The sequence below is a fragment of the Mus caroli genome, chromosome 13 (genome assembly GCF_900094665.2).
Source record: "Mus caroli chromosome 13, CAROLI_EIJ_v1.1, whole genome shotgun sequence".
Classification (NCBI taxonomy): domain Eukaryota; kingdom Metazoa; phylum Chordata; class Mammalia; order Rodentia; family Muridae; genus Mus; species Mus caroli.
In genome coordinates, this window is record NC_034582.1 from 106,116,306 (window position 1) to 106,130,965 (window position 14,660).

General features: G+C 44.4%; 1 protein-coding gene across 3 annotated transcripts in view; it reads left to right on the plus strand.

Moving 5' to 3' along the window:
* The window catches only part of Plpp1 (phospholipid phosphatase 1), a 66,104-nt gene that overhangs the window by 42,859 nt on the left and 8,585 nt on the right, over window positions 1-14,660 (plus strand). For 2 of the 3 annotated variants that reach the window (XM_021179788.2, XM_021179790.2), the window contains exon 3: window positions 11,926-12,206. In XM_021179788.2, the coding sequence (XP_021035447.1) occupies window positions 11,926-12,206 (281 nt within the window). Of the gene's footprint in view, window positions 1-7,119; window positions 7,272-11,925; window positions 12,207-14,660 lie in introns of all 3 variants that reach the window. The other variant, XM_021179789.2, reaches the window with a different exon arrangement.

Below are 14,660 nucleotides of genomic sequence, written 5' to 3' on the forward strand. Positions count from 1 at the left end.
GTCTGTTTTCAGCAAAACATTACATGCCCTCTCATAAGATCATCACTTTCATAAAAACATCACATGACACAAGTGAGTTTCTAACAAACCAGAAATTTCCACTTTACCATTCCTATTCGAACCACATCCCACTCTCTGGCCTTCATAGCTTATACCTCATGTTGTAGCTGGACTTGGCAACGTGTAAGAATCACACAGGTGCTATGGTTTTGAAGGCATGGATCTGAGGCTTGGCACTGTGAGAATCCAGGAAAGGCCATTGGTGAAGGTGCAGCCTCCGTTGTACTTGATGGCCCAGGACCGAAGGGGTCATGCAAAGAAGTTAAGGCTTAGCACCATGAAGAGAGCCTATGAGAGGCTATTGGTGACACCTGGTTGCAGCATAAGACCCCGCAGTACTGGAGATGCCAGTTCCATGGGATAACTACCAAGAGGAGCAGCAGCAGTGGAGTAGAGTCAGTCATAGCCTAGAGTGCTACAGAAGGCAAAGCTGGAGAAATGACCCAAGCCCTTTGGAGGAGCCCAGGAAATCTGGACTCCCAGACATTGGAACAAGAAGCGTGAAGTTGAAGTTGCCTTGGATACCCCAAGATGTTAGATATGCCAGAGCCATGGGATACTGCTGAGGAAAGCCTAACCAGGAGTGGAACCAGCCAAAGGAAAAGAATTGTGTTGCAGTCAACAACGACGAAAGGAGTTGGAAATGCAGAGTTTGGAGTTTGCCCAGCTGGGTTTTGGTCTTCCATTTGTCCAATAGTTTCTTCACTATGAAGTTTTGGTACGGAAATGTATTCTGTGCCATGATATACTGGAAGTATGTGATCTGCTATGTTATGGCTAGGTATGGCCTCCACAGACTCATATATTCGAACAAGCCTGTGGAGGTGAGGGAGTAGAGTGTGGTGGTTTGAGTATGCTTGGCCCACAGAGTGACACTATTTGGAGTAGGTGTGGTCTTGTTGGAGGATGTGTGTCATGGTTGGGGTGGGCTTTGAATTCGTATACTTAAGCTTCCCCCAGTGTGGAGGAGAGAACCGCCTCCTGGCTGCCTGCAGAAGCCAGTCTCTCTTCTAGTTGCCTTCAAATCAGCTTCTCCAGCACCATGTCTGCCTGTACGCTGCCATGCGTTCTGCCATGATGGTAATGGACTGAACCTATGAAACTGTAAGCCAGTCCCAGTGAAAAGTTTCTCTTTATGAGTTGCCTTGGTCATGGTGTCTCTTCACTGCAGTGAAACCCTAACTAAGACATAGACTAAATACACTCATCTATCACATGTCTGCTAAGCCCAGGGTGAAGGGTCAGGTGGCAGAAATAACAATTGATCCATTATTCTACAGTCTTCCCTTTACTGTGGGTTCTTTGGGCTTCATACACCCCCATGCAGACATTGAGATTATGAAATATTTTGAAACATTTTGCAGGTGGCCACCTCCTCTCTGCTTGGTGGAAACCATCTGCTGCTGCTCAGCGGCCTTCCAATGGGATCACTTCATCTTGTGGACTTTTGAGGTGGATCTTTTCCTTGACCTTCAATAGAGCTCTGGGCCCTTGACATCAGTGTTTGCGTTGGTTAGCTCTGAGGCAATGTGCCCTTGAATTGCATGCTGCTGTAGGCTCTGGAGTTGGAAACCACTCTCTTGTGGGGCAGTGGGCTGTGCACAGGCAACCTGGTCTCCAGTACAGCATAGGTCTTGAACTCCAGGGGACCCAATGGGTGCTGATTTCCACCTATATGGGACGGAAGGTGTTCAGTCATGTCTCCTGGACCCCTGGCTCCTATCGAAGTTACCGTCCCCACAGCCCCCACAGGAGAGGTGTGTGACTATCAGTCACGCAGACAATGTCCCAAGCTCCTGGCATTCTGGCTGGACTCCACCCCACAGTTACCTGACTATAGCCAGGTATGCTCCTCCCCACAGTTACCTGATGGCCCAGCCCACTATAAAAGGGGCTGCTTGGCCCCTCCGTGCTCTCTTTAAGCTTTCACCTTTCTTACTCTCTAGCCGTCCTTCTCTCTCCCCCACCCCCCACATGGCCATGCCAGGCCTCTCTCCCTCTTTCTACCTTCTCTCTTTCTCGCTGCCTTTCTACAATAAAGCTCTAAAACCATAGACTGTCTCTGCCCATCAAGACCTGCCATACTTGAACGATGGATAGGCTTTCCCCTAATGAGCTGCATCTAACCTCCCACTGGAAGGCCTTCCTACGCTCCAGCCACGGACTGGACCAAGGACTCTCACCCACGTGGAAATCATCCAGCATCCCCTCTCTCCTGCCCTCTCCTCCCTTTGGCCCCGGGACTGGCCAAGCTGCCCCCAGGGCCCCCATTCTGTTCTCAGCTCTTCCGTGGTATCTAGCATGAGATGCCAAAGACTGAGAACCTAGTACCTAGGACTGCCTCTTGTCCACTACCCACCGAGCTGGGGTCCATCACACAGCCAGACACCTACCGGGGGCCACATGGAAAGCATGTGGCAGTCCTCCTGTGTCCGCGTGTCCAGAGCACCAGAACTGGACACGGGTTTTCTCCCATTTCCTTTATTCCCCGCCGTCCACTGCCCCGCACTCTCTCTTTGGCACTTGATATGTTTTATATTCATAAAATGTCATACTGTATAAAATAGGGCTAGAATATCTATGCATGGACTCTGGGTGTATAGAGATTTTATTTTGATAACCTTTAAACATTAACTTGTTGGAGGCATTTGCATTTCCCTAACATTGGAAGAGGTTTTTGCATTTGTTTGTTTGTTTGTTTGGTGGCTTTTTTTTTTTTTCTTTTCTGAGACAGGGTTTCTCTATGTAGCCCTGTTGTCCTGGGACTCACTCTGAAGACTAGGAGACTAGGCTGGCTTTGAACTCAGAGATTCACCACCTTTGTCTCCTGAATGCTGGAATTATGGGTGTGTGCCACCACTGCCCAGCTGAGTTTTTTTCATGTAAGAGAGTTTTTAGCCAGTTTCTCAGTTTTGCTCAATCTTTCTAACTGAAACAGTTGCTAAGTATTCCTCTTATGGTTCCAAGATCCCGAGTATGTGTGCAAGAGGCAGTTCAAGACATTGACATTTTTAGCTATCTTTTCCTATCTCTGGTGGAAGATGGGGAAAATTTTTTTTTCTATGAAGATTTTATAAGTTAAAAGTTAACATGTTGTATTTTCTTTTGTATCATTAAAGATATTCACTATTAGAAACAGAAAGCTATTCTATATCACGGATGAGTTAACTATTCAGAGAACTTGAATTTTAAAAAGGTTCATTGTGATTGGCCATTGGGCGTATTCAAAATCAGGACATGGCAATGTAAAGGGCTGTAGGCTTTTTGGAAAATAATTTGGAAGCTAAAGTTAAGCATGCACTTCCCACAGGACGCAGTGCTTCCACTTGTAGGTGTCTGCCAGTTAGAAATGAAAATACATCCACACAAAGACTTGCATGTGGATGTTCAAAGTAATATGTCGTCATACTATCCCCAAACTGGACACAGCTGAGATGTCCATTAACTGGTGAATGGCTAAACCAAATGTTCTCTGCATCTACAGTAGGATAATATATCAATAAAAAGAAAAACACACTCCCAAAACAAATTAGCATGAAGGACATTATAGTATGTAATATGAACTACATAGAAAATACCATGTGAGGACTGGAGAGGTGGCTCAGTGGTTAAGAGCACTGACTCCTCTTCCAGAGCTAGGTCCTGAGTTCAGTTCCCATTAACCACATGGTGGCTCACAACCATTTGTAATGGAACCCAGTGCCCTCTTCTGGTGTGTCTGAAGACAGCAACAATGAACTCATATGAGATAAATAAATATGCCCAAAAGCAGGTATGTGGTTGCTCTAGGTTATGGCAAGGAGTATGAACTGAAGTGCACACTAGCCCATGCATGTTTCCAGGTATAATAATAGTGTGAGACTGTACTGCTGGCGTGGTAAATTTGCAATAGATGGATTTTGTGATACATGTTACAGTTTAAGGTTATTTGAAATAGCGAGGAAATCGGTGGCGGTGACTCTGTGGTTAGGAGCACTTGCTGCTCTGGCGGAGGATTGGGGTGGGTTCCCAGCACCCACACTGGGTGGCTCATAACCACCTGCAATTTCAATTTGAGGGGCAGCTGGTGCCTTCTCTGTCCTTTGTGGGCATATGCATGCACAAGATGTACACACAGATAAGGAAGCACACACACATACACACCCTCCCACACACAAAATAAACACATCTTTAAAAATAGGAGAGAAATTAAAATTGATTTCCCAACTAAAGTATTAAGAAAAATATTGGCATGTGTAGTCATTTGAGAAATTATGAAAAGAGATTTTTTTTAAAAATAAATTCACTTTTACGGGTAAGAGTGAAAAGATGTTTGATTTGAACTGACAGCAAGGAAAACAATCCATGTCTTGGCTGTCAAACATGTCAAGGATAGCATCAGCTGTTATTTCAAAGACTCAGTTTTCCCGTACTCGTGCACTGTGGCTATAGTAAGTTAGTGCTGTACGGCCACACTTTGGGAGAAATAATTTGGTCAAAATGATAATGTTTATATGCCTTGATGTTACATAGAAATGTTCTAAGGAAATAATTAGAAATGCAAACAGGGATTTGAGTTGGAAGTGTTCCCCATACTGTACAGGTTAACCAAAAAACTAAAAGCAACCTTTGTGCTGTCCCCGTTGAAAGAATGGTGAGATTAAGGTTTTTGCAAGGAGTAGAAACTGTTTTCTCATTAGCTTAAGTAAAACTTGTTCGTTGAAACAGATACAAGGTACTGAGCAGCCTGAGATAGTGGGACCATTGAGGCCTTCTGGCACCGGGGAAGAAGCCAAGCTACCTTTTCCATTCTGCACTGGGAAGGGTCAAGCTAGTCCCTTCTTTCTCTGTAAATGTGCTTTATCCGTGGCCTCTTTGTTTGTGGGCCAGCGCCCGATGGATTCAGCCTTGTATTTCTGAGAGGTCTCACTGGGTTTTCTTTGCTCATCCTTTGAAAGACCGCCATTACTCTGTGGTTGCTTTTCATATTGCGCCCCTGGTGCGCATTCTCTTTCTGCTTTGTAGCCATGGAAACCAGCCATTACGATTTTTCTCCTACATCCCTCCTACTGGGACTCACATTCTGAACAGCTCGCGACTAGGCACACACAAGGGTGCACCAGCCTTCCTTTCCTGCTCTTCTCTGGGGTGATTATGTATTGTGTTTTACTCAGCCTTGTAAGCCTGAGAGCACCAAGGGTCTTGTGTACAGCGTATTTGGTGTTTACCCACTTACACATTCTGTATTTTAAAATGGACCATTTATCACACTTGTAGATGTTTTCCTCCATCTTGAGAAATACAAACTTTTTTTCCTGTAAATTTAAGAGTAATTTCTAACATGATTTTTTTTAATGTGGAGAAGAACCTTATTGTTAATGAATATGTATCTGAATATTTTTCATTATATTTGAGACTATCAATACAAATTTTTCCTTATACCAAAGACAAAGAATCTAAAGAGATTCAAGTGCCAGTGCTCTGCGTGTAACTTCTGTGCTGAGCATCTTAGTGCAGAAAGAAGCAGTACTTAGTGAAAAAATACAACCAGTTCAGAAATGTGCTGTGAGGATAGCAGTCTATAGTGCTGTGTGCAGAGTTCTTACAAATCAGGTGAGCCATAGAAGTAATAGTTCTTTGTAAATGTGAGCTAGTGTCCATCCAGTTGGAATAGTGGAATTGGTTGAAGGTTAAGGGTTCAGTTACTGTGTGGGACAACAACTGGAGCCTCAGCCATGTGAATCTACTGCTACATTAGGTGTTGATAAGTGTGGAAAGTTCGTGTAAGTGTACTGAAGTTGTGCTCTATAGCGTGTGTAGCAAAGGCGTGGGCATTCGATCCCATTACCCTATGCAGGCAAGCTGTGAATCGGAAGAGTCTGGAGGCAGTGAGAGGCATGCAGTGAGAAGGGGAGGCCAGCAAAGCCAGCTCGACAGTTATCACAAGCAAGGCTTTAGGGAGGCCTGTAGCATTTTAAAGATTTTTTTCAAGAGTTGGCAGCCATTACTGGCTAATTGATTCACATAAAGAAATGTACTTTGATTCATGAGTCAGTGTCTAAATGAAGGTGGGAAGAAGATACCTAGAAGAGCGAGCAATGGAAGAAATGTGGTTGTTATTTGCTCCTTTCTTCCCTTGTACTTTGGACAGAACTGATACAGTGATAAACAGTAGCAGATTTGGTTGCCATTCAGTCATGGGCCAGGGACTGGAGCCTCATGGAGAGAAAGCTGCTTCGGACAGGCTAGCGCAGTGGGCGAGATACTGCATGCAGAACGAGACACCAAAGGGAGAGCCTTGAGACTCGGGCCAATCTTGAAGTGGATGTTGAGGGTTTCTGCAGAACTACACCTCTAGTTATAAAGCAGAAAGCTGTAACTAATAGATGTAACTATTTAATGACATGAAGAGCTGAATTCTGGAAATTTAAATTTAGACAAAGTTTAAACATTTTAAGGGATGAGTGTGGGGCACAGCCTTCACAGGAAACATTAATGACACAGCACGTGTATGTTAGGAGGCTTTATGCTTGACATCACTGGCTGTCTTAGAAAGTTGATTCAACTTCAGGGTCCATTCCAAGACTGCTCTAGTGTCCTCTGAGTAATGGAAAGAAACAAATGAACAGTTTATCTAGGCACTGTCATAACCTAGCTGTGACTGTGGCCTGTCTAAATATTGTCGTTTTTTAAAAAGTATAAAATGGGGAATGTGAAAATGTTTTCTTCAGAAACAAAGTCCGTGACAGAAGGTTAAGAAAGTGCTGGAAACTTGGCAGTTAAAACAGACTTGAGGAGCGACTTCCCACAATTGCTGTATTTGGGCGGGAACAAAGGTTGGAGGATGCCTGTGTTAGAGTGGCTGACGGAGTCTCGAAGCTTTGTTTCCTGTAGAAGAAAGCACATTTACCCTACACTGCGATCCTTCTAACTTCCGCTGCATGCATTCTGCATTCCCTTTTACATGTGCTCTGACTGACGTTCAAAGCAATCGCATCTCTAAAGTCTTCCGGGATGGTTGTTGCCACTGATCAGTTTCGATAATTTTTAATGATATTTTTATTTATTCCCTTTTGCTAGCTGGATTGCCTTTTGCAATTCTTACTTCAAGGCATACCCCCTTCCAACGAGGAATATTCTGTAATGATGACTCCATCAAGTACCCTTACAAGGAAGACACCATACCTTATGCCTTATTAGGTGGCATAGTCATTCCATTCTGTATTATCGTTGTAAGTCAAACCTGCTTTTCCAAGTTTATAACTTTTGAACATGCGCCTTTTTACTCTTGGGATAGTAGTTTATTATTAATGATTGAATGTATATCCCTCAGGATTTAAAAAAAACTTTAATGGAAGTCTTATTTTATGGAGCTATTTTAAATAAGGTCAAAAGAGTAAAAATATGTAATTTGAGCCTAAATTGGTCTATGTATATTTTGTGCTAATTTTTTTTTGTCAACTTTACCTTGTCAACTTTAAAGTTAATGTTAAATTAACATTTAAGTAATTTGGAAATATCATTAAAATCATCACAGTATCTGACTAGTAAAGAAAAGTAATTGATTCATAAATTATGGTAACTAATGAAGAGAAACCTTTTACTGTATAAATGCGTATTTCATAAAATCTGGGATTCTGAAAGGCAGGACGCTGCTCTTTCAGTCTTAGCATTTCCATGGGCTGTCCTGGAGCCTGGCGTGCCCTAGCCACTTGCCTGGAACTGTTCCTGGAATCTGGTGGTAGTGGTGGGAATTGTGCAATAATATAGGTGATTGTCCCACAGCATGGCAGAGGTTTAAGAACTCAGGGATTCCGTTAGTCTGTCTAGATCTCTACACTGAGCTTTTACTAGTAAAGGAAACAAGCCCACGATGGTTTCTGGTAGGAAGTCATCTGTTCGAGTCAGGGTCTGTGTGTTCCCTAGCCGGGGCATCAACTCCTGGGCTCAGGCACTCTTTCTGTCTCAGCCTCCTGAGTAGCTGTGAAGTCTTCATTGTTCCTTGAGCCAGGTGGTGCATGTCTATACGCCCAGAACTCAGATTGATGCAGGAGGATTGTAAGGTCAAGATCAGTGTAGACTACTTAGTGAGACTGTAGCTCATTAAAACAAAACAAAACAAAACAAAACCCAAAGCCAAAACCATGCACACACATACAAAGGAATAATAGCCTGGGAGGAGTTAGGAGTTAATATGATCAAAATATATTGTATTTAAATGACAAAATGGAATAAAAAGAGGACATGCCTGTCCCTGAGTGGTTGAGGTCTGTGTTGTTGATCTAAGGGAGAGCAAAGGCAGAGGCACCTGGAATGGTCCAGACTGAATCAGACCATGAGAGGAAAGAGGAAAGAGAGCAAAAGAGGAAGAGACAGGATCCTGAAGCCAAGAGGCCAGGAGGAGACCAGGGAGTATGAGACCAGTGTAGCCAAAATGGCTGGGTTATTTAGGGAAGAGAAGCTGCGGGGAAGGGGTCCAGCTCAGTCCCTGGGATAAGGAGTTTCAGCTAGGGGGTGGGGTATTTCAGACAAGATGTCTCTATGATGGGTACTGGCGATGATGAGAGGCTGGTGGACAGTGCCCCTTCGATGTGCTATATGGGTACCTCAGCCATTTGTCCTGGATTTGAGACCTAACATCATTAGTCACTTAGTGAAAGTACATTAACACACACACACACACACACACACACACACACACACGTGCGTTGTGCACGTACCCTTTTACAAAGTAAACACATATTAAACTCCTATCAGCTCCTATTTTTTAATTAGCATCAGCATAAACAAGTTTTGCTTAGGACAGCAGCTTCATGCACTATTTTAAAGTCATTCTAGTTTACTTATCAGCTCAGGTTTTTTCAGGAGGCACTCCTTAATCAGAGTTGTATATATTGACTTTCACTTAGTTAGAAAGTGGGGGTAAATCATTTATAATCAGTATTGATTCAGACTTTGCACAAACCTTTGGCGTGACCTGCAGATGATCTATCTGTCTGTATCTGCACTGGTGATAAAGGCTATAAGAAACCCAGAGACAAGGGAAGATTTCAGTGCAGAGGAAGCGGTCAGGGAGCAGTGTCAGTAAACGGGGTTAATGAAAGTCTGTTCACTCCAGTGACTCAGTCTTGGCTATGGAGAAAGACTCGGGAGGCTCTAAAGGAGTCGAAGCAAGGAGAGCTGCTTGGAAGAGGTGCAATGGAGGTGTGCCAGCGATTTCAGACATATGGGCTAGCAGGCCCCGAATGAATGGAAGAGCGCTGTACCGATGCTGTGTGGCATAGTCTTTGGTGGGGACATACAGGAGCTGAAAAGAGAATGCTGTGAGCATAGGCCCATGGGGGTGGGGTGGGAGGGGATGAGCAGCGATGTAGAAAATTGTCACCTTTCTAAGGATTCTGCTTCAGTCTCCAAGACGTTGTCTTCAGTGCATTAACAATATTGTATCTTTACTGTTGTCAGTAAATGAGCCGTGAGACGTACTTTGAGTTGTAGGATTCATTCCACGATTTGCTAGCTGTAGACTTGACCAAAGATTAAGACCAAGGGATAATAGACCAAAGGGCAGGACAAAGTATTAAATGAGTTGAAGAATATGACTGTCGTATGCAGATGGAATAAAGAAAGCTTGATTTAGAGTTTATTCTGGCTGTTTCTCTTAAAGAGCAGAGCATGTAACTTTAAAAACTAAGTACCAGCCACCCTTGGAACCACACCACCACCCCGGACACGTCTTACTTGATATATGCCACTTGTGTAGGCCAGCTGGTGCTCTGCAAATCAGAAAGCTGGTTCCTCCCTCAGAGGCAGGGGGCAGAGTTTGAGTGCCTCCAGCTGGTGCTGGGTGTGAGGCGGGAGCTGCACGCCTCATTCTGGACCAGCGTTCTGAGGTGTGGAAATCCCTGTGCTAAAATGATGTTCATGCACGAGGTCTGCCTCCCACACCAAAGATGAACTCTATAATGGGCTAGAGAACTCTTCTCACTCGCAGCCCTTCCAGAGTTAGCAGAAGTCCCCTTCGTGACCCAAAGAAGCAATATAATCTTTAAAACAGGGCAGTGGTTGCTCGTAAGAGTGACCCTTAGCACCGGGCGGTGTTGGCGCACGCCTTTAATCCCAGCACTCGGGAGGCAGAGGCAGGCGGATTTCTGAGTTCGAGGCCAGCCTGGTCTGCAGAGTGAGTTCAGGACAGCCAAGGCTACACAGAGAAACCCTGTCTCAAAGAAAAAAAAAAGAGTGACCCTTAGCAAAGTAGTGCAGGTGTGATGAACCCAAGTCCAGTTCCCTTGTCCTGTGACCCCGTCTCCAGAAAGGGGTTTCATGAATGCATTAACATGGAGACTATTTTTGTGTGGTGTAATATGTTGAAGTGATTTTGACTTTACCCCAGCGATGTCTTTCAGTTAGTTTATCGACACCTCCTGTTTAGCTTCCTGTGGAAAAGTTAAGAAATCACTCTGCTTTACAGAATTCAGTCTCATTGGCAAAGTTGAAGGCTCTGACTAGGGGCTCCAGGAGCCATTGAGCCAGACTCGAGGGAAGAATTGCTGGCAGCAAGTCCTTGAGATTCCATTAAGTGGTAGCCATCGTTTCACCTATGGCAAGGCTGGCTCTGCATACAGCTCTTCCCTGATGGGATATGTTTGTAAAACTGGAAGGTGAGCTAGAGAAACAGTAGAGGGCTCCAGGGAAGCTTGGCTGTATAGCCCTCATCTTCCTTATTGTTCCCTATGTGTGTATGTAGATTGCAGACCCATAGAGTGCGTCCTCTTGTCTTATATAACCAGTCAATGCTGGGATTCACAATGTTACATGTGGTGGGTAAACCTGTGAAGTTGTTGTGCGCACACACACACACACACACACACACAGGGAGGGAGGGAGGAAAGGAGGGAGGGGAGAGAGAGAGAGAGAGAGAGAGAGAGAGAGAGAGGAGAGAGAGAGAGAGAGATTGACCAAGGTAGCAGTCCACAGCATGCTTTGGGGAAGACTTTTTAATATATATTTTATATATAACTCCATTTTTATAAAGCATTGAAAAATAGGGGAGGGGTCACCTGAAATGACACACACCCCCTCACCCCTAGGGAGGGAGGAGTCCCAGGTATTGTTTGGTTTCTTAGTAGGACTCTTTGAAGGAGTCTGGCTTTCCCTGAGCCTCCTGGGAAGCAGAACTTGGAGACCTTGGTGGTTGAAGTACTGCCCTTAGGCCTCAGACATAGATCCATGCTTTTATCCTGTTTTGTTTTAATTATTTATTTAAAGATTTATTTATGTATTATATGTAAGTACACTGTAGCTGTCTTCAGGCACCCCAGAAGAGGGAGTCAGATCTCATTACGGGTGGTTGTGAGCCACCATGTGGTTGCTGGGATTTGAACTCAGGACCTTCAGGAGAGCAGTCGGTGCTCTTAACCGCTGAGCCATCTCACCAGCCCTATCCTGTATTTTTTACTCCCTAAAATGGCTTTACTCCTTTTACTTTGTTGGATGTCTTTGACTCAAAGGAATGCTTGAGGAAGATGGTGACCAATTGAACCATAGTTACATGAGGAGGACTCTCTTTGGGGAGTTTGTGTTCTTAGAGCAAGCCACAGTTGTCTTTTGGGATGGATCGGTGAAGCTCAATTTATCTGAATGTAAGAAGAGAGCCAGGGACTGTTAGTTCCTGTAAGCTTCACATAGCCATTGTGCCGGCAGCGCCTGCAGCCAACCTGGTGCTTTTTCTTTCTCTAGAATCAGAATCCTAAATCGACAGATTTAAAGGGGGAAGTTGGTAAAAGATCATTTACAGCTTAGCAGTTGATTTATATATATATTTTGTTTGTTTGTTTGTTTAAAGTGCCTGCTTGCTGTTTTAACTACCCGCTTTTCTCTCTTTTTCAGATGAGTATTGGAGAATCTCTGTCTGTTTACTTTAATGTCTTACATTCGAACTCCTTTGTCGGCAATCCCTACATAGCCACCATTTACAAAGCCGTCGGAGCCTTTTTGTTCGGAGTCTCAGCTAGTCAGTCCTTGACTGACATCGCTAAGTATACTATAGGCAGTTTGCGGCCGCACTTCTTGGCTATCTGTGACCCAGACTGGTCAAAAATCAACTGCAGTGATGGTTATATCGAGGACTACATATGTCAGGGGAATGAAGAGAAAGTCAAGGAAGGCAGGTGAGTGTGTCATCTCTGGTGCTCCTGTTACTTTGAGTAGTAACCCCTTGGCTACGAGGCTTGGGCGACTGGAAGAGGAGCTGGCTACCACTTTGAAAGGAGAAGCGAGTACAAGCAGAGGAATGAATGAGAACGTAAACCGTCAAGGTGTGAGTGGAGCCCTGAACCACCCATCACCCCGATTCTCGATCCTTAGTCTACTGTGTAGTCATGAGGCTCCATTTAGGAGAATTTTATTGAAACGTTTTATTATTATGTATGAGAATATAAGATGGCTGTGGACCACTTACTTGAAGGTTAGTAAACTTTTTTTTAAAGATGCTGGTTCAAGGGCTGAGATGTGGCTCAGTGGGCAGTGCTTCGGCTCAGCCAGTGTGGCTTTGATACTGTACTGAAATCAACAGAACTGTAAGCTAACAGGCTGGGCATGAAATCTGTCCATCCTACATCACAGGTTTGAATATTTCCATTGCGTTAGGTTTGCATATGCGCCTGTGTCAGTCCACACCCTTCAGCAGCCCTGGAGTCACCTTTCTGTCCCTACAGTCCTTACTATCCCATGTTTTCTAGGACACTGTGTGAGATCATTCGGTGAGAACGCTGCTGTATCTACCTTCTCTTACTAACATGTCAGTCTCATGTTTCTAGGAGATTATTACAGATTGTTAATCCCGTCGTCTGAATGTTGATTTATATTTAGGTTGTTTCTAACTTGGGACCCTAAAAAAAATGCAGCTTTAGCCGGGGACGGTGGTGGCGCACCCCTTTAATCCCAGCTCTTGGGAGGCAGAGGCAGGGGGATCCCTGAGTTGAAGCCAGCTGGTCTACAGAGTGAGTTCTAGGCCAGGCAGGGCTTCACAGTGAGACCCTGTCTCAAAAGATAAAAATAGGATAGGCTAGAAGCTGCTGTAAACACCTGCGTGCGTGTGATAGACATGTATTTTATGGGAATGAGTACCTAGGAGTGGAAGTTCGAGGGGAAGTGCGAGGCATGCTACAGTTGTGGGAAGCCACCAGGGGTCCCTTTGCATTCTTCTGGACCGGGAGAGTTGTCCCTAGTCGGGTCCTAGCCATCCTCCTTACTAGTTTTCCCTGTGTTAGCTGGGCTGCAGGGCTGCAGGGTATCTGTGTGCGCCTTTGTCCTCTGTGTCCTGCCATCTGGGAATCTCTGCTCCACTCTTACCCTTCTAAAGAAATGGGTTCCACGTTCTACTGAGTTGTAAGAGTTACTTACTCTAATAAATGCCCTTTGGGTGACACGTTTTAACATTTGTTTTCTCCACATCGGTTGCTTGGTTTTTACTTCTTACCGATACTTTACTCCTTGAAGTATAGAAATTTAAAGACCTCTCTTGTTCCGTGTGATGTTTGCGTGTGTGCACATGGAGGCCAGAGGTCAGCATCGTGTGTGTTCAGTTACTCTGCACTGTGGTTTTTGAGCCAGTGTCTCTGTGGAGTGTGCTGAGGTGAGACTCACCGGCCCACTAACCCTAACCCTAACCCTAACCCTAACCCTAACCCTGAGCCCCAGAGATCCGCTGGTCTCAGCCTCCCCAGTGCGGGAGAACGGGACTCAGTCCTCACGCTTGAGTGAAGAGCACTGCTCTAAGGGAGCCATCTTCCCAGCCGCTGCAAAGTTTCCAGGAAACCCAGTTTATCTTTTGCTTTCATAATTTGTAGTTTTGGATCTCAATGAGTCTGTTCCCTCCTGTGCTTTATAAATCTATTTTTAAGTTTAGCGTGTCCAACATTTGAATTTACTTTTGTGTATAATGTAAGGAAAGTATTTTTCTTTTCCCATAGACTACCCAGTGTTTTCAGCCTTATTGACAAGTCCTTCTTTTAATTTTAAATGTTACTAGCCCGTTTGTTGAAAGTAAAGTAACTCTATAATGTGGGTCTGCTGTTGGGTGGTGTCCATTCATTAATCTGTGTGTCCTCTCTGCAGTATCATGCCACAACTTTATAAAGTTGTGTATGTCTTCAAATGAGGTCCCTTTGTTCTTCATGCTAAAGCTTTCCTTGTCTGTTGTAGGTTTGTGTGTGTCTGTGTCTCATTTGATAGAATTTTCATTGAGATTGATCACATCTTCACATTTATGGTGACTTGTAATCTTTTTTTAAAAATACACTTTTTCTATTTTGTGTGTGGGTATTTTGTCTGCACACATGTATATGCACCATGCTCCTGCCTGGTACCCACAGAGGCGGGAGGAAGATGTCAGGTGACTTGGAAATGCATTTACACATGTTTATGAGCCTTACCTGTGGGTGCTGGGAATTGAACCTGGGCCCTCTGAGAGACTAGCAAGCGTTCTTAACCGCTGAGCCATCTCTCCAGCCCCCGTGGCATTCACACTGAGCCTCCTAACTCAACAATGATGTCGCTTTTGAGGTTTTCTTTAGTATGTCTTTCCGGTGATTATTTCCTTTTCCATCTCTTTCTACTTTTGA